The 19,239-nt window shown below is 44.0% G+C and overlaps 1 protein-coding gene across 1 annotated transcript; it reads left to right on the top strand.

Annotated features, from left to right (window-relative positions):
• Nucleotides 1-674: 674 nt before the first annotated feature.
• On the top strand, nt 675-4,171 carry snai1a (snail family zinc finger 1a). The gene is made up of 3 exons (XM_086168905.1): nt 675-912; nt 1,420-1,938; nt 2,610-4,171. Exons 1-3 carry the CDS (start codon nt 837-839, stop codon nt 2,792-2,794), a joined length of 780 nt encoding a protein of 259 aa, XP_086025031.1. The 5' UTR covers nt 675-836; the 3' UTR covers nt 2,795-4,171.
• The last annotated feature ends 15,068 nt before the right edge of the window (nt 4,172-19,239 follow it).

The raw sequence follows: 19,239 nt of genomic DNA, 5'->3' as shown, positions 1-19,239 counted from the left end.
GGCACTGTTTCCATCAAATTTCCTGGATTAATTTTGTACACTCTACTACCACAAAGAGCCCTGCTTATCGCAGGCATGCAGTCGAACTTTTCAACCCATGAATTAATTATCAGTATTATTTTTTCAATGTAGTATTTAGTTCATCGATGAAGCTCTCCGGAGACACTTTGAGCCAGTCGTGTTTACCCTGAATTTTAATTTCTGAACTCTTCGTCATATCATCGGCGCCCGGCAACCCATTGTATCAAATCCCAGATTGCGCTTAAGTCTGCCCTCCGTGCCATGACGTACATAACAATAAAAACAAACAAACAAAAAAAAAGTTTTGATAATTCTCGCTCGATCACCCAAGACAGGTGACGGTCTAACCACGAACTGAGATCACAAGTATATGACAACGATTCTGTCCGGGAACAAATGTCGTGATTCCTGCGCGTTTCGTTGGAATTCCTCCCCATAAAAACAGCGAGCTGTGGGTGTTATTGTTGTCGTGAGGTGTGCAAGCGTGAACGCTCCTTCCTGCGGGGCCCGGCGGTGATACGTGAGGCGGGGTGGGCCCTCTGGGCGAGCACACCCCTACCGCCCTGTGTCAGAGCCTCTCACGTCGGCCAGCATTCAGTCATTCTGCATGAAAGCTGCACATTCACTTGTCCGCCGAAGTTCACTCTTACTCGTGGAGCAGAGAAGCGTTAGCTCCCCCCCCCACTTCACCTCCCCACCCTCTATTTCCGAGGGGGATCCAAGGAATCGAAATCTGGTTTAACTTTGTTCAAGAGACTGCGCGTCGTCACCAACCGGATACTTTTACGCACAGACATCCAACGCTGTTTGGGACGATGCCTCGATCTTTCTTAGTCAAAAAGTACTTCGCGAAACAAAAGCCAAACTATAGTGAACTGGAATGTCAGAATGGTGAGTGTTATTTTGGAGCTTATTGTTCTTTTGTTTGAATTATGAGGACCCCCCCCCCCTCCACAGATAAGTGCGCAAAAGTATTGTTAGACTGATGTAAAAGTATTTCCCCCCCAACGCTACTGCGTTGTGCATTTTTTTTCTCTCTCATGCGTGTGTGTGTGTGTGTGTGCGTGTATCTGGTTCAACTACAAATCCAGATACTCCTCGATCAAGTCGGGGCCCGTTAGATGCTCTTTCCTCCATTACTGCGAGCAGACAGAGCTCCATTCATGTTACAAACCCTTGTGAATACGTGGGAGGAAACGGCCCATGAAACCTTCCCAAGACTCTAGATTTTATGCCTTGTAAAATGTCGAGGGAAAACAAGAATGATTGTCACATACAATGGAAACGCGCAAGTTTAGAGCATTAATCCAAAAACAAATTGTTCCTGTTATTAGGTTATTGGGAACGGTCGTTGTTTTTTTTTTATGTTCTGTGAACTGATCTTCTCTTCCATCTCAGACACTTCGCTCGAGAGCTACCTGCTGGCCGAACTCTCATCGGGCCACATCACCTCCACTGCCACCTGCTTCACCACAGGCCTGGTGTGGGACCTCAGTGTCCTGCCTGCTCTATACCTGCCCACCTCCCAAACAGAGACCCCCGCTACCCCAGGCCCCCTGGACCTCAGCTCCCCATCTAGTCTCAGCAGCAGTGCCAGCAGTAGCGGAGAGGAAGACGAAGGGCGCACCTCAGACCCCCCCAGCCCCGAACCCGTACAAACGTATGCCCCACGTCAGCGGATGAAATGCACTGGCATCATGGCCCACGTCAGCCCTCCTGAGGAGGAAGAGGAGAGGGAGCCCCCCGTCACAGCAACCAGGCCGGCCTTCCTATGCAAACATTGCCCCAAAGAATACACCAGCCTCGGGGCCTTGAAAATGCACATCCGTTCGCACACCCTGCCCTGTGTGTGCACCACCTGTGGAAAGGCTTTCTCCAGGCCGTGGCTGTTGCGCGGCCACATCCGCACACACACAGGTGAGACCCCCGTCGGCCAATAGTTCCCTTCTATCGTCATAGCTTAAGAGTCACGAACGGCAGAAAAAAAACATGCTAACCTAACCTATTTTTACGATTGTTATTTTGAGTCAGGTCACTGCCTCATCTGGGAAACCGTGAGATGAGGCAGCAGGAAATCCATGACAATCAGTTTGATGAACTCACCACGTGATCGGCAGACATTATCACACAGGGAAGCCCTCTGTACTCAGGGGGCTCATTGATCGCTCATTGTGTTTAATGGGCCAACAACAATGGCTCGCCGGCAAATTATCTTATCTGGTCTTCTCAAGGAAGATGACAGAATAGGCACAGTGGAGTGTCAAAGGGCTTAAAGAATGCCCAAAGGCTTTTCGCTATCACTCAGCACTTAGTAGCTCCACCAACTTGTTAGTATGCTAATTTCATTTGGCTGTGATTAAATCATGCTAATTCAGTCAACTGTGACCCCATCCTGCCGCCCAGATGCTTCTTCGTTATTTACAGAATGTGTGTGTTGGTGTGTGAGGTGTTAGTGGAAAGCCGCCGTGAACTTCCTCCTGCAATCACAGTGCGGGGGCGGCTGTCGGCATCATCCGCCCGCATTTAAGGTGCACTTCAACGGAACAACGTTACGTGACCGCTCTGCATGTTTCCATCTTTTGTTCTAGGCGAGCGTCCGTTTTCCTGCCCCCATTGCAACCGGGCTTTCGCCGATCGCTCCAACCTACGGGCCCACTTGCAGACCCACGCCGAGGTGAAGAAGTATCAATGCAGCGTCTGCTCTCGCACCTTCAGCCGCATGTCTTTGCTGCAGAAACACAGCTCCTCAGGGTGCTGCTCCGCCTCTGCGTGAGACACCAGAGAGACACGGAGGGCATGCTCAAAGCTCAGGGTAGTGGTGGGCTAGTGGCCATGGACAGGGGGGTGGGGGTGGGGGCATCTTCATAACCTCCCCCTTGGCCCCCCCGGCTGGACTGTTGATGGCTTGTAAGCTCACGAGGAGCATGATAACAGCCGCTCTGAGAGACCTGGAGACAAAGAAGCCTCAAAATGGATCTGAATATTTACAAGCCTCCTGCACCTCTCCCCTAAGAAATAAAAGTGGATGAGCACGTTTTTTTTCCTCCCCATTCTAATTTGAAGTCTCGCGGCTGCTGGACCAAATCTGAACCGAGTTGACTCACTTGGTTTAACCCCCCCCAGCTTCTTCTGTTTTTTGCCATTGTGCCCATTCCAAAGAACAAATGTGTTGCGAACGCTCTTGAGGTAAGAGGTGTTCTTTCCTGTCTCTGTCCTGGTGCCGGCCAGTTCAGGATCATGGCCTACAGACAGCTGCTGAGAGGTAGGGGTGCGTGGGTGGAATAAATCTCTCAGCATGCCTCAAAACACACACACACACACACACACACACACACACACACACACATACACAAAACCAAATGCACACACAGCTGTCCCTGGTACTGTGGTGTAGATAGACGAGGTGCTAACAGGTGCTACAGCCGTGACCTTCGCTGGATGATAGCAGGTGACTTCCACTGCCCTTGGTTTGCTAAAGAGAAAAGAGGAAGCATGTCATCACAAAAGACATCAGCTAGTCTTTTTTCTACAGCGGGATCATCTTAAGCCTCTATTTTGACTACATCCCAACCTCCTCTTTCATCTGATAAGCTTCAGAGATAGGAAGAGCTGTTCTGTCTATTACTTTCCAAAGAAGCTTCACTTAGCGGCACTGCTGCAATGTGGATGAAAATGCAAGCCATGCACTCAAAGGTTACCACAGTGTTAATAATACCAGCTTAAGCCATATTTTGTATGTGAAAATAATGATGTGCCAAGATTTTTTTTTTTTTCATTTCTTTTGTTTGTTTTTTTTTATCTTTGAAACCAAAAATGTGCCTTTAATAAAACTCAGTTAGTGGTTGTGGCTTTAATATGAGAAGGATTTCAGTGTTCAAAGAAATTAAAACCAAATCGTTTGAATGGAAAAGAGGCTGGGACCAAACAATGTTAAAGTTTACACCATGGAGACGTGGTTGCCTGATATGTGATCAGAACCCTGTAAATGGACAGTACAAATATGAATTTTTACCTTTCCAATACATTTATGGCAGTGTTTTATAGTGCAATGTGCAGATGTTGTGTTATATCAGTTTTGTACCATGCTTGTGTGTTCACTTCTATTTCTTGTTACTGATAAATTTTCATTCAATAAAGTAATTTATGTTTATTAAATCTTGTTTTTTTTCACAATTCTCATGGCTGTAAAACTATTTTGATGTGATGCAAAAACAAAGGCGGTTCATGCGCTGGTTTCAAGGGGTCTGAACAATCATTAATGTAATTCACTGCCTGCATATAAGAGGAGTGAGTCGGGGCCGTCATGGAGCCAAGTTGCAGATGTTTAGGTGAACACAGGACTTGGACAGGAGCAGCTCCTGCTTCCAGTTTTCCACCTGCCATCTACATCCCACTAGCTGTGCAAACACTGCTGCGTGTGTGAATGTGTGTTCATTAGAGCACTGGAGCACTGGAGTGGAAGTCCCCCTTTGTTTTTTAGTCAGAGATTCAACATGAACTCCTATGTGTTCATTAACTGTAAACCTTGAAATGATCTTGAAGGAATTCTGGTAAGCTATATCCATTATTTGAGGATGTGTATATTTTTTCCTCTTCAGGGATAGTATAACATTCTCCTCTTCCTCTGCCTAGACAGTGACTCAGAGTCTGCCAGACTGGAGCATTAGGTTCCCATGGCTCCTTCTCTCTCAGTCAGTAAGTCAGGACAGCAGTCAGCCAGTTAGAGGGTGTGCGTGGGCAGAGGCCCAGCCAGCCCGCGCAGAATGAGGTAAACTGTTCCACGGCAGTTTCTTATTTCTCCCTGAGTCAGGGAAATATATGTGCAGCTAACTGCCAGAACGACCACTGCAGCACCCTCGCGCACTCAGAAATTTCAACCAATATGGAACTTATGTCAGAGTTGATAGTGGGCCCTTCTGCCATTGTGGTCTTACTCGTGCTTTTGGATTAGTCTCAGCTGTTGGCAGTTAGATTAGGACTATTTGTATGATGTCAGCTGGTTCCCTGTCCTGGGGTGAGGGTGTCAACCGACATGGCAAAGAGAATCGGTCGCTTTTCCCATCATGTCTGACCGTTCTTTTCTGCTGATATTCATCTTTATCTTTGGAAGAGACAAAGGAAAACATGTAAGGTCTGCCTCATAGGAAAGAAAGTCACATACTCAAGACTCTTATGTAATGTTTTTACCATCTTATATTCCGCAAATTATTATCACAGCACTTGTGGCAGGAGAACGACCAAAGAAAACATTTTCTTCAGATAGCTGTTTTTATAAATAGATATCCCTGTTTGTTTTCCCATGTGTCAATTTTTTATTGGAGAGATGCGTGTTACGGAGCCAGTAACCAAGGTTACACTCTTCAACACGTGGTTTATTCACTGTTGTCAAATATGTAGAAAATTACATGAAATTAATTTGAATAATCAAATAATCCCTGCTCTGCCTTTTACTGTTTTTTTTTTTTTTTTTTTTGCATTGCACTGATGTACTGGAGGTCCATTATCTTGGAGACTATCAGAAAGAACATAACAACTGTATTCTCATCATGGGCATTGTGTCCTCACAGCAAAGTCGTGAGTGGCTCTGTGATTCCCAAACCCATATAGAATCCAACTATTTGAGTTTCACCAGGTCACCCTTGCCACAGAGCCGGCGTGGCTGTATTTAGCCAGTATAAACTTAAACATTTCTAAATCTCTGCTGCATCACATGTCGTGGTACTTATTTCTGCCTTTTTATAGAGAAATGAAAACACAACATGCTCCCCTTTCTTGCTCCTTGAGGAGAATGGAGGCCCTGGATGTGAAATCTGAGAGCATTTTCCTGCTGTGTGCTTTACAGTGCCAGAGCACTCACTGTAATTTACCAAAAGTGGCTGCTATTTATGCCATAAAGCATGTGTTTAACATTCCTGAACCCCACCGTGTTTGTGTATTCCTCGCTCTCTCACTCGCTTGCTCATTCCCACTCACTCTATGCCTGCCTCTATGGCTGTATTTCTATTTATGTGTGTGTGTGTGTGTGTGTGTGTGTGTGTGTGTGTGTGTGTGTGTGTGTGTCCAACAGAACAGCAACCCTTTCCCTCTTCACAGAAGGATCATCTCTCCCCCTATGAGACATCCCGACAGGAAGTGGGAGTTTACACTGGCCTGGTTTACCCAAAAAAAGCAGCCTGGACTCAGGGACTGCAGAGGCTGAGTGCTGTTTCTGCTGCTGCACTCTACAAGCGCTGTGGTTCTTCCCCCCCAACCCCCATCAGCTGTCCCACCCTTGAGGAAGGTTTTTGGACCAGAGATGGGTGGTCAGCGACTAAAGAGTAGCCTTCAGTGTAGCAGCAGTTTCGACTCAGGGTCCGAGTGAAAGGAAGGAGCTGTCAGCCGCTCATAAACAGCGCTCATCTCACAGTCTTGACACACAAGACTTGCATAGAGCTTTCCCAGGAAGAGCCTCCAGACAAATTCGCTTCTCGATGAACCATAACAAAGATACTGAATATGCGTGGACTGTCTTTAACACTTGTGACTATCACCTGAAAAGCAGCAGTCATTTTTGTGATATGTTGCAGTCACCTGATGGTGAGCTGATTATCAGTGTTGGACAAATAAAGCGTAATCTAATCGCCATTTTGTAGAGGGGTTGTGAGAAATAATAATAAAGATCCTCTGCAATATGAAAGGCAGCTGTATGTAGGAAAGGAAACAGCAGTGTTCCAGCTTGATTTGACATTTTACAAAGTATCAAGGCTATCGCCCTCCCATTAGCTGTACTCAGAAATGGAAAAAGCATATACAGGAAACAAGGAACAGCAATGATACTTGTGTAAAAAAAAAGGAAAAGAAAAAAAAGAGTGGTGCATGTAGAGGTAGGATTTCTTTACTGAAGACCGTGAATGTAAATAAACTGTCAGCAATCAAACTGCCAACGATGTGATCAGAATGAGAAGTTTTTGGTCTCTGCAAATGTAATGCCAAAGTATATTTCAAATAATCATCTTCGTCTCACTCGGGATCTGACTCCTTTGGGTTTATTCTCCATTTTTATGTCTTATGCACCTGGCCTGTGTAATATGCAATGACGGCTGTTTCAAAGAATAGTCTCTTCCTCCAGTTACTCTCTCATCGGTTTATGTTTAAATAGATCTTGATGTCAGAGGGCTATTTAAAGAAAAAATAGCTGTTCCCTTCGACATTTTTGAAAAAAGAATGGCAAGATTTTGATTGAAAATCAGAAACTTTTCTTTCAAAATAAAAATCCTCCTGGCTTACCATCCTAACTTCGAATCCCAGAATCCTCACCTAATTAATCAACCCTCTGAGATTATCACGTCGGTGTCTGCCACCCTTTCTCAAGACCACTTCATCGCTCCCTGATGTTTAAGTGCTGCCCCCCTCCTCCCAAAAAAAAACTTTCCCTTTCTTCTCTCTGTGCCATTTCCTGCAGTATGGTGTTCTTTTTGACATTTGAGATAGAACATAGAGCGCAGAACCGATTGGTCTCTTGCTGAGCGGCAAATAGGCCAAAGACAGAAGGCCAGCATCTGGTAAATAATAACAAGGCCAACAGCAGTAACACCACAAGTATGCTTAATGATGGACTTGATCAGGCTGTGGAGTTGCCCCAAGGCAGGATTGGAGGACTGGTGGGTGGGTTAAAGGATGGGGGTAGGGGTGCATATTAAAGAGTAATGAATCACACACTCAGTCACAGGGTCGTCGGCTATGAATGTGCTCTCTGTTGGTTTTCCTGGAGCCTGGAGTTTACTAACTGATGACGCAGGCTGGACTTGATCAGAGACATGTGTTGCTTCGGACTCAATGCCAGTGAGAAGCAAAGTGAGGGAAAAGGAAAAGGGGGAGAGGCAGGAGGATGGATGGCGCCTAAGCTCTCTGCTTTTCCTCCGTGTCCTTCTGGGCATTGCCTCACTCTGGCGTGGAGGGGATTTGAGCAATTCAAGGAGGAGTGGGAGAAAATAAACCTGACCTCTACCCCGGGACAGGAAACAAGGCAGTCTCATAGACTATCTTGACCTTGATTTCTTAACTGTCATTACAAACCAAATTCTCATGTGGCATGTAGGGAAAGCGAGGAGCAGCGTGCCTGGTTTCCAGAATTATAATTATAAATGTGAGTCTCATGACTCCAAAAAGGCAAGCAAGACATGGAAATATCATTATTTATGTAGCTGACCAAGATATACTTAAATGGACACGGGTATAATAAGGACACAGATAATGCTGTTTTAAGCATTACTTGAAAGTTTACTAGTTAAAGTGCAGGGACATTATTTCCCTGCCAGCAGATCAGTTTCAACTATCATATGAGCTTTAAAATGCAGAACGTTAAAAGGGCAGTAACATTCATGTAAAGTAACATTCACAAATGCTTTAACTCATTAAAATATCACATAAATCATGGACCTTACAGCTGAGGCTTTCCATTTTCCCTGTGGTTTTGTCATTTATTTTTGTGGGTTATTTATAGCGGTGTAATGCCTGTCCTCTTTTAAATGCTCCCATATTTGATGTATTTTTGACTCGGCTTCAGACGGATTGATTTTATCAATCAATAAACCTCATTAACAGTCTGCGTGAAGTCGTCCCGAAATGCAATCAGTACCTAAAATTCAAAAAATGATTTATTTTCTAAATAAGGATTTCAACATCTGACTTTTTAATGACACGGTTATTGCTTGTGCCATGAGTTGAAGTTTTACTAAACCGTTTATTGTTTGAACTGAACTGAGAGAACAGTAGTCTCAAAATACTTCTTATAAACTACTTGTGGCTTTTTGTTTTAATGAACAGGCGAAGGTTGGTATCATTGATAGTATCACAATATGTGATTGAAACAAAACAAAAGCACAAAAAAGGACTCAAACAAATTAGAATATCGTTTCAGATAGGAATTATTCTGATTAAATAACAAGAATTCATAAATTACGATGAATAGGCATCTCCTTACCAACAGTCTAATAACATGTTTTTATAAAACCCAAAAGAATGCGATGTGAGCTAAAGCACAGACACTAAAACGTTTATTCACTTTTCTTATTTATTGACCTCTGCAGTAAGGTCTTAGGATCTGGAAGTGGTGACATTCTCTGATTTGTAATCTGTTTTTGTCACAGTGAATGGCAGCAGCATATTTTCCCAGACGAGATGCAAAAGGACGTTTGGCTGTCGCCTCAGGCCGTGACGGAATATTATGAAAGAGGTAATGTAGATTTCAGCCCACCTGTCAGAACATGTCACTGACTAATACTGTGTGAACACCATCGGGCAGCACACCGAGAACCAGCCTGTCTCCCGGCACTTGCTCCTTGGTTTTCAAGTTCTCTTTTTTTTTTTTTTTTATGTGCAGACGCCGAAAAGTTGGGGGGAGCCGGCAAGGTCATGACATAACTGCACGCACTGTACACAAGTACACAAATGACTGGATGACAAAAAGAGCATTGTTGGTAAAGTCCCAGTGGTTGTTATTGCTTTCAACCAGCTTCTCAAACTCCCCAAGCTACACCTGCTGATACATGTTTGTTTGTCGCTGTGTTGGCCCAGGCGTCAAGTGCTTTCCATTTGTTCCGTTACAGATCAAAGAGTGTTTAAAATTTAAACGCTTCTTCTGACCGACAGATGCTCAGCATCAAAACACTGCTTCGGCCAGTAAACACAGATAATGTGCGTCGTGAGCAACTCATACAGCAGCTGTCTTTTCATCATTAATAACTACAAATGCTGTCACACTTTCTCAACATCCTCCGATGCAAACGTAAGTCAGCGTGCAGTGATAAACACTCGGGACACTCCTCTTGGTGGGAGGCCCGAGCAGCTGGTTGTGATGGAAAACACCCTGCTCCCCCACGGACACCCCACAGGCCGACCCTGTCGTCGGGACACACCGGGCTCCGCTGACTCCCCCGGTCTTCCAGGCTCCGGAGAAGAGGCGGAGGAGAGCGATCTATTCATCGGAAGGTCCAGCTTTCAGAGAGCTCCAACCAAACACATGGGCAGTTCTGCGCAGTTGCTTCCCAAACAAAAGGCGCACACATGCATACACAGAAGAGTAAGCAAGCACTAGCGCAATCCCAAATCCACACAGTCCAGCACATGTTGAAGCCATTATCCTGTTGCTTGTTAAGTCATTACTCTATAGCTTGTTATTTTCTCAAGCAAGAGAAAGCAATCTATCCACAAAGAAGTGCTGAGAGATTTGCCACCCGACTGAGCCTTGGGATATGGGAAGTTACCCTGAAATTTGAGGAATGTGGTGAGGCCTGAAAGCTAAGGAACAGAAAAAAAAAAGATCTTCTGGAACAGCAAAGCTTCTTTCCTTGAGTCTCCGGGTTGGAGATGCAGCCAAGACTATATGAGATGTCCACTGGGAGGGTGTATTATGAACATTACTGATGACGGTGCAGAAAAGTTTCAGTCCACCAATGGGACATGGAGGATTTGACATAGTCCGGGAGCTTTGACATATTCACGGTGGATCTCAGACATCTGGTTTCCATTTCCCCCCTTTCCCAAGACAGCGGGCGCTTGCAGCAGAGCTTTTCAATGAAATCGTCTCAGTGACTTCCTGTGCTATCAGTTTAGCATAAGCGTGCGCGCCACATAGAACGGGGGAAAGCAAAGCTCGACGCACAGGCAGTTATTAGAGAGATCTTCATTACCCCCCACCCCCAACTCCCCCCGACCGACACCCCAAAGAGCTCCGATGAGCCACCCTCTTGGTTTATTAGCAGGAACCCAATTTTCACAACATCCTCCCTGTTCTGCTCGACACCAGGGTGAACCTGTGACCAACCACACTCTCACCACACTGCTAATGAGTGACACATGCCCCCCAGCTCAGCCGCTGACACCTCAGATCAAAGTCCGGGAAGAGAAGGGGACTGCTTTAGACCCCATCATCCACCCCCTCTTTGACACCCGCGCGATATGTCTGAGGGCAGCCAAATGGCGAGGCACCTGTGCTTTTCCGCATTAAATGCAGGCGTCTTCAACCCCACCCCCCCATTCAGGAACAGTATCAGTTGAGGCAATGTGTATTCCAGCTGTGGACGATAACGGATCGGCCGACGCCAGTCCGGAAATTTTGCACGTCAACGAAGAGACATGAATGAGACACAATATTCAATCATCTGCTAAAAGCTTGTGGGTGGACAGATTAAGGGGGGGTTGGCCGTGGGTGGGATTACGGAAACCCGATTGCGAAAGTCTGGATCGACTCTGAATCGACAATCCTGCAGCCATTTCTAATTAAATCAGATGCATCTCTCATCTTCAGCAGAATATTCAGTCCTGAGCATTTTCCACACTGCTGAAGGGCGTCAAGATCGGAGTGGGTAGACAGGGGAAGGGGTGGGGGTGGGGGGTAGCCAGGGCAAAGGCAGGAAATCCCAGTGCAGCATGAACTATTTTTCTCCATAGTTCCACCAGAACAGCTCTTTGTACCAGTGCCCCCGCCCCCTCTATCGGGCCTCTGTCTCTGATAACCATCCACTGCTGTTCTACAAGGCGACCACACCGCTACCACTGCGGCCGCCGCGAGAAAAAAACAATCCGAACCTCTGTCGCGCACACATACGCACAGTTCATTTGCGGGCCGTTATGCAGCGGCACTGGGGGTCGTTGAAGTGGGGATCAAAAGCTTGGGGTTCCCCTCTATCTCAGTCCAAACTCCCACTGCGGTCAGGCCACAGACAGAGAGGCACCTTATTTTACACAGAGACACCCCAATGCCAAAACACTCCCACGCTCACACGGCCCTGAAAATACACATGCTTCCTGCTGCAGAAATTCAGAGTGAAATCGAGGCCCTTTTTCTTTGTCCCGTCCCTCATGTCGAACATTCCTCTGCAATTATTCTCAATCCTCTCACAGTATCACTTGATCGAGGATGCACATGCTCTTCATGTGATTCCAATGAGGAGCCCAATTCTGTACGGGACTGTTTTCACAGTGACACACATTCTGCTCCGTTAAGACTGAACGGTTCAAGGAATGAGAGAGATTCAGGTCAGCGATACTTATAAAAGAACCAGGAAAAGCAAATATCAGTTTTTGTCTCCCTGCCACAGATCAACCCCGCCGAACGTGTGTTTTCACGTTGCAACATCAAATCCGGTCACAGTGCGGATTTGATGCAGAGCAGGAACCAGACCTGCGATTGACTTGGATTAATTCAATGCACCGGTGAGACCCCATGCAAAGATTGAGAGGCCTCCAAAAAACTCTTTATTTTCCTAAGACACATTCAAGGCTGTACAGGAGGCAAGTGTGAGTGTAGTGGGTGGGAGCATGCAAGGCACCTTGCAACAGCTGGTCTGAATTATCCGTGGGGTAGGGGGTAGTCGGCTCGGGGAGGTGGGGAGACTCCTGGCGCCAGGATCGGGCCAGCAGGTCAGGGAGGATGACGATTACCAAAATACTAGCAGGCAGCCTCAGTCCTGTGGAAGAGGGGGAGTTCCTGGCTCACGCCCTCACAACTACAGGATGGGCAGGCAAGTGGACAGCCATGGGGGTGTATGTGTGTGTGTGTGTGTGTGTGTGTGTGAGACTGTGTACAAGCGAGAGAGACGCTCCTACTTCCACTTCCTATGCGATAGCCCTTCCTGTCATTGAGAAACTCAGAGAATAACCATTTCAATGGCTGGCACTTGTATCCATTATTGAACACAACTGTTCGAGTCATGACAATAAAGTTTGAGAGTGTCTGTACTGTTTTAGTACATGAACTCTTTTCTCTTTTTAGAATATCCTACTCCCTTACATGTAAGTTCTGCTCCTTTTCCATAAAAGCAGCTGCTTGCTGTACTTCTCCCACTTGTAAGATTCCTTTGGCGTTACCGACTGAACTGACCACATGTGAGGAGAATGAAAGGAAATGTTTGTATCCTGAAGGTAGAGGGTGCTGTTTTCTGGGGATCCACATGTGTCTTTTGAGGTCTGTAGGCAATCTGGCATGTCGAGGGTGGAGTTACAAGTGGGGTTGAGGAAAAAAAGAAGAAGTAGAAGAAGACGAAGAAGCAAAGAGAATTCTTAAAGGGTCCACCGATCTACAGTAAAATAACATACATGGCGCAACAGCAACAACAACAACGACAACAGCTTTGTTATTTCACTGAAGTATGATGGACCCATACATGCATGGAAGTGGTTAGAATTTTAACAATTTCTGCCTTTTTAAGGAGTCATTCAAAAGCTGATGAAGTCCGATGGGAAATTTAACCACCATCCCCTTTTTACAAGATACTTAAAAATAAAGGAGGAAAACTTCTCACAGTATGACATGTCTCCATATGAGTTCTTATTTCAAGTTATTATAATGATAGGGTAGCAATATGCTGAGTCATGATGGGTTCACTCTGACCACCACTGTTTAAACACTCCACTGGTGCATATTAGTGTTCTGATAAGTATTCACATTTACTCAGACTAGCCATAACAACTGCCAGAGGGCTGTGGTTTTCTATAGAAGCTTCCACTCATCTTTTTAAAGCATCTAATAGAAGATTACTAAATCTGAAACATTTCTGCTCCGGGAACTCTCAAGTCATCCTGCTCTGGTTATCAGAACGGTATTTGCGACCAAATTGTCGATCAGCTTTCGTAAACTTCCTCCCATTCAAACACAAGTTTATTGTTCATCGCACTCAGAGCTGACTCAGGTCAGTATCATTCATCCTGTAATCTAGCTGTGGAAAAACAATAAAAATCTATCTATCTATCTATCTATCTATCTATCTATCTATCTATCTATCTATCTATCTATCTATCTATCTATCTATCTATCTATCTATCTATCTATCTATCTATCTATCTATCTATCTATCTATCTATCTATCTATCTATCTATCTATCTATCTATCTATCTATCTATCTATCTATCTATCTATCTATCTATCTATCTATCTATCTATCTATCTATCTAAAGAACCTTAGGGGTGTCGATTATCTTGAGCGCCTGTTGCCTGCACATGTATCTTATGACTTGATTTTACTCTTTGAAGATTGTAGTGAGTTGTAGACCAGTTTGATTAGAAAGAAGGTCAAATGAACTTGTGAGTATATTTAATCATGCCATCACTCCTTACTTTTGTCGGAGAGATTAGTCATTGTTTTCCAGGAAGTCATCCAATGACATGCTTAGAACATTTGTTTGTGTCGGCTACGAGCTCTCTTCTATAAACATGATAGACAATTAACTCACTTACTGCTTGTTACTTTAATATAGTATAATATAATATAATATAATATAATATAATATAATATAATATAATATAATATAATATAATATAATATAATATAATATAATATAATATAACATCACATCACATCACATCACATCACATCACATCACATCACATCACATCACATATATTATGTATCATATCATGTATAAAACGTAGCAAAATTTAATTAATTGATTCTTTATTCCCACCAATTACGAATGGGTCTTTATTAAAATGTCAAATACACAATAACATGATCATATGTCAAACATGGCCTGAGTAGAGCTGTACTACTGGTGTTGAAACAGTTAACAGTTTGCCTTGACATTGCCATCTATTGTGACAGCAGGCATTATACTATTTTGTATTCAACATTTTAATGACTGCAAATCTGAACCCATCAGAAAACAAAACAAAAATATTTTAGGTATAAAGTATTGGCCTCCATTATCCAAGAAGTTTGCTGCAGTCTGTCTTGCAAATTTCATTTAATCTAGGCTACCCTGATGGTTACAGTGCTGGAGGTGTGTGGGCCCTTTAAGAGCTATTTTTTTTCCTTCTCTTGCACAACTCCACCCTCTGCAAACCAGACTGCCAACAAACCACAAAATCCTCACATATGGGTCCCTTTTCATTGTGACTCCAGAGTTGATGGGAATGTAGAATCAGCGTCCTCTATCGTCGATACTGAGAACTGCACAGGCACGACTAAAAAAAGGAATCCAAAAACCTGCTGATAACCAAAATTTCAGTACGAGCTTCAACAGTGTGTGTTATGTCTCCATCTCCTGGTGATGTTGCAGGATCAGATCGATTTCGATTATTGGGAGGCCTGCATTGTTAGAATGCATAAACACCCCCTATGCAACAACAATCTGCTTACTGTATCAAGACCTAATCTCAGTCTTCCTATTACCTGCAAAAAGGATTTTGCTAAAAACGATAGTATATATTTCATAGTTGACGAAATCTCATCAAAGAATAATGCTGTAAGAGGTCTTCACTGCTATCTTTGTTCACTCACCAAGCTTTGTGTCTTCCTTATGTTATACCGTACTGTTTTTTTATGCAGCTTGCATCCTATTTAAGGATGCTTTTTTTAATTCAACTTGTAAACAATTTTTTTAAGATGTAACTTCATATTTAGATCCATAAAGGGGCCATTAGGATGACGCATGAAAGGGTGTCTAAACTGACTCTACAATAGCTCATATCCAAATTTTATTGGAGTTCAACACCCCATATGGACAGATGGGAACATTTTTCAGGTGGTAATTTACTACTCTTCATCAAAATGTATTATATAAACACAAGCACAAGTATAATGGCAAATACTTGTGGCCTGATGATGGATCTAATATAACATATAAATACACTATACATAAATAATAGCTTTGGAGCTATTATTCAGTGCAACCTATTTTAAATATATGTATTGGATTTTGAATTGAAAACAACATAAAATATCACCAGCTTTAAGCTCTTCAGGCTGTTATGTCTTTTTTAATTCAATATCTTACTTCTGCTTTAGTACTGTATGCGTGGATTCCTTTTTTTCCTTTTTCAAAATGCAGTTAAAAAGGTCTCAACCCCTGGTGATAGGGTATTTGGAGAAGAAAAAGGAGCATGTAACTACAGCTCTGTGGCAGCAGAGGGTAGCATCGGTATGAAACATATTTTTACTCTAATCCTGCAGGAGTGGATATGTTATGAAAAAAAAAAAAGGCTCAAGTTACTCCTTCCATGGGTAATATTAGCTTTTTGAGATTGAGAAGACTCCCTTTAAGACTCCACCAGTTGATGTTCACACTATCTTAAAATGACCAATTAGAAGATGTCAACAGACCGCTAACACATTTGTGCCGGAAATGCAGCGCGAGATGAGAAGAAGTGAATTGAGAAACACCGGGTTCCAGCTGTCCCAGGACCCTGGCCTCCCGCCTGGAAGTAGCACCCCCCCCTCCAAATGCCAAGCTGATCCGTCTTGGTTGCATGGAGTGAAGCAGAAGCTGCCCGGTCTCCCCCAGGACCCTCCTCACCTCCTCCCACTTGGACTTCTACTGCCCACCATCCTGAGGGCCCACACGGCTCCAACTGGCTGTCAAATGTTGTTAGTATCTCTAGCAGGTCCTCACAGTGAGAAAGAAACTGGATCCGAACACCTCGCAAAGTGTAAATTAATACACAGACGTGTCTCAGTGATTGATATTTTGTCAGCGTGGAGAACGAGAAAACAGTGAGGTAAATGTGGGAACCTCATGTGGATGAAAGTAAAACAAATTTTCAGTCTAAATTTCTGACTTACAATTTTTTTTTTTTTTTCGTTATTTTCTATTTATTTTTTAAATCGTCTTAGGAAAAAAAATTGAGGCATGTGAAGCCTCAATCATTCTGTTTATTTCCATATAAGCCTTTTCTTTGGAATGAGGATTCCAGTATATGTATTTTTTGCAACCCCTACTTAATACCTCTATATTCCTGTTACATTGTGAAACAAAATTAGTACCTCGAAAATACTTGACATTAGATTGAAAGATCACCATCAAAGTCTTGTTTTCAAAGCACCGTAGGTGTTAAGGTGACTTAAAACGACCTTAAAATGCAACACAACACTTTCACTGTCGCTTATGGGATTGGACAAATATATACACCCATAACAGAAATTTTATCATAATTTAAGTGAAAGTGGGTGGTGATGTGTGCATTTTGTAAATAAAAGCGCTTGTGACAGTTCACCCCACTGCAGTCTTACATTTTTATCAGATAAAATGGAATTGAATGGATCTAAATTGCAGAAATGTCTGATAATTTTTTTTCTCATCCTTTTATTTACTTTTGGCAGTAGCCACACGGCACAGAACCAAACACAAATTAGACAACAAAATAATGACACTTCGATTTTAGTACATTAAGTATATTAAGAAAAATGTTAACTGTCGTAGGCACGCACCTAATTTGTGTCACTGAATCCAAATAAGTGAACAAGACATTTCAATCTTTTGATAAATCTTTAAGAGCATGGAGTTTTCCTTTGCTTACAGATGTTAACGGAGACACCTGGCTGTATTTCAACATCAACCTGTATTTTTGCCATTTGTTTGAAAACAGCCTCTTCCTGAGACCCCTGTGTCAGCCCAAAATAAGACTGGTCTTGTAACCTATGGTAAGGTGATTTAGCTTGGCTAAAGTCAGACAGGTCGTTGCATCTCCTCCCTTGCACTTTTCGAGATTCTCCAACGGTAGGGCTGTGCGACGGCCTCTATGGTGAAACTCGCTCTGAATGTTTCAGATTCCTTTTTCCTTCTTCCTGCATCCTCTGTTCTCTTCCACAACAAAGATCAGAGCTTTGTATGGGGGTCAGGGGCCACATGTATACACCTGAGCCTCAACCCCTTCCTGGGTGTTTTGTCAATGCCGTCAAGGCAGCAGAGGTCAACATTCTTCCTGAGCTGGTAAACTTATCCTTTACCGTTGAGGGATTTGCTGCATCTCGGATCTAAGATCATTGCAGGCTACTCAGAAGCTGCCAGAAAGTGCTTGTTCATCCACTTCCCCTTGACAACAGACACATATCTGGCCCAGTTTGATCTTCATCCAAGCCATTTAAATGGTCTTTTGTATTCTTTTGTTTGTTTGGGGTGGGTATCATCCATTTTTTTTACTCAAATAGGTGGCGGCCTCCGTCGTGGCAAATGTGAAGCCCATGAGGAGGACGGGCCAGTTGTCAAGTGTAGCTTTACGTCCTGGATGTACGCCCTGGTGAGGGCTGTGTGGAAACCTGAAGAATTCAAAAAAGGAGTCTGCGGGAGGTTGCAAGTGGGACTGAGCCAAGGACGGTGATAAAGTCCAGGAACGCCATGTGAAAATCTGTTCCCTCACCCTCGGAAATATGGCTCTGTTGCAAGATGGTGCTAATGTGCTCAAGACAAATGGAGGAGCCCGAAATTCCTGCTTTCTCAATTGATGTGGCAGCTGTCAGCGGTCTCTTGAGCCGAAACATTTGAAGGAGATTTGCCTTGGAGGTCTAGGATGATTCTGCTCTCTCTGCAAAAAAAAAAAAAGGAGGTTCTGTCATTTGTGCTGAGCCGTCATTATGAATCTCCAAAGGAATCTGAGAAAATCCGGTGTATTTGTATCAAGTCAGCATGGACCGTCCTTAAGCTGATTAGGCCATTTTACTGACACATAGATTTCTTGACGCTTCATGTTATGAAGATGGAATCCACCAGATTCTGTTGTTTACTGCGGGTCATGATCAGGTCGGCTGACCATAACCGATGGCAGACTGGTTTCTGTCCTGCTTTTAGACTCCAATCATCTTACCTGACCCTCTTTCCAGTGTCTAGCTGTGAATCAGAAGTCCCTGTTGCTTTCCTCTTGGGTGCCCTTTCCTGTTTCCGGTAAATCCAGCCCAAGCCAAACATACAACTCAGGTGTGTGTGTGTGTGTGTGTGTGTGTGTGTGTGTATGCCTGCTGCTGCAGCAACATCGACGCAATCAGTTCAGTCACCCCGTTTGTTACCAGGTTATCTGACAATCACTTACCTAGCCGTATCTTTTGGTGGGAGCCCCGAGGTGGACTGCTCCTTTCCGTCAGCTGTCGTTGCAAGCTGTTAACAGTGTTTTTCCCTCCTTCAGCTGCTCTTTCGCAGTGGTACACCAGATGATGGGCTCTATACTTAGGACAAGATGTTCCGATGCCTTGCTTGCAGGCAAGACATTAGCTGTTTGGAATTTGTAGGATTGACAGTCTGGTGAGTGACGGCACCGGGGTTATCGCTTCCTCCATGGATTTGCCCACTCCTAGCAGATGTTACTTGCAGCAAATCGATTTTACCTCATTGGCGACAGCTGATTCAGCCTCTCACTACAACGCAACCCTCCGTTAAGGCGAGGTTATTTTCTTTTTGTGTGAAGCCTCGGCTCAGTCAATACAGCAAGAGCGTCATGAAGCGCTAATGTGCAATTCCACAAGAAAAGAAAA

Source organism: Fistularia commersonii, chromosome 21 (genome assembly GCF_037954325.1).
Source record: "Fistularia commersonii isolate RoL2024-O1a breed Wild chromosome 21, RoL_Fcom_v1.0, whole genome shotgun sequence".
Lineage (NCBI taxonomy): Eukaryota > Metazoa > Chordata > Actinopteri > Syngnathiformes > Fistulariidae > Fistularia > Fistularia commersonii.
This window is presented reverse-complemented; position numbering and strand designations above follow the sequence as displayed.

Excerpts from the sequence above, each read along its gene's own strand:
- snai1a (XM_086168905.1), top strand. The coding sequence starts at position 837 with ATGCCTCGATCTTTCTTAGTCAAAAAGTACTTCGCGAAACAAAAGCCA. Across the intron at positions 913-1,419 it reads TGAACTGGAATGTCAGAATG|ACACTTCGCTCGAGAGCTAC; the intron begins GTGAGTGTTATT and ends CTTCCATCTCAG. Across the intron at positions 1,939-2,609 it reads CCACATCCGCACACACACAG|GCGAGCGTCCGTTTTCCTGC; the intron begins GTGAGACCCCCG and ends CTTTTGTTCTAG.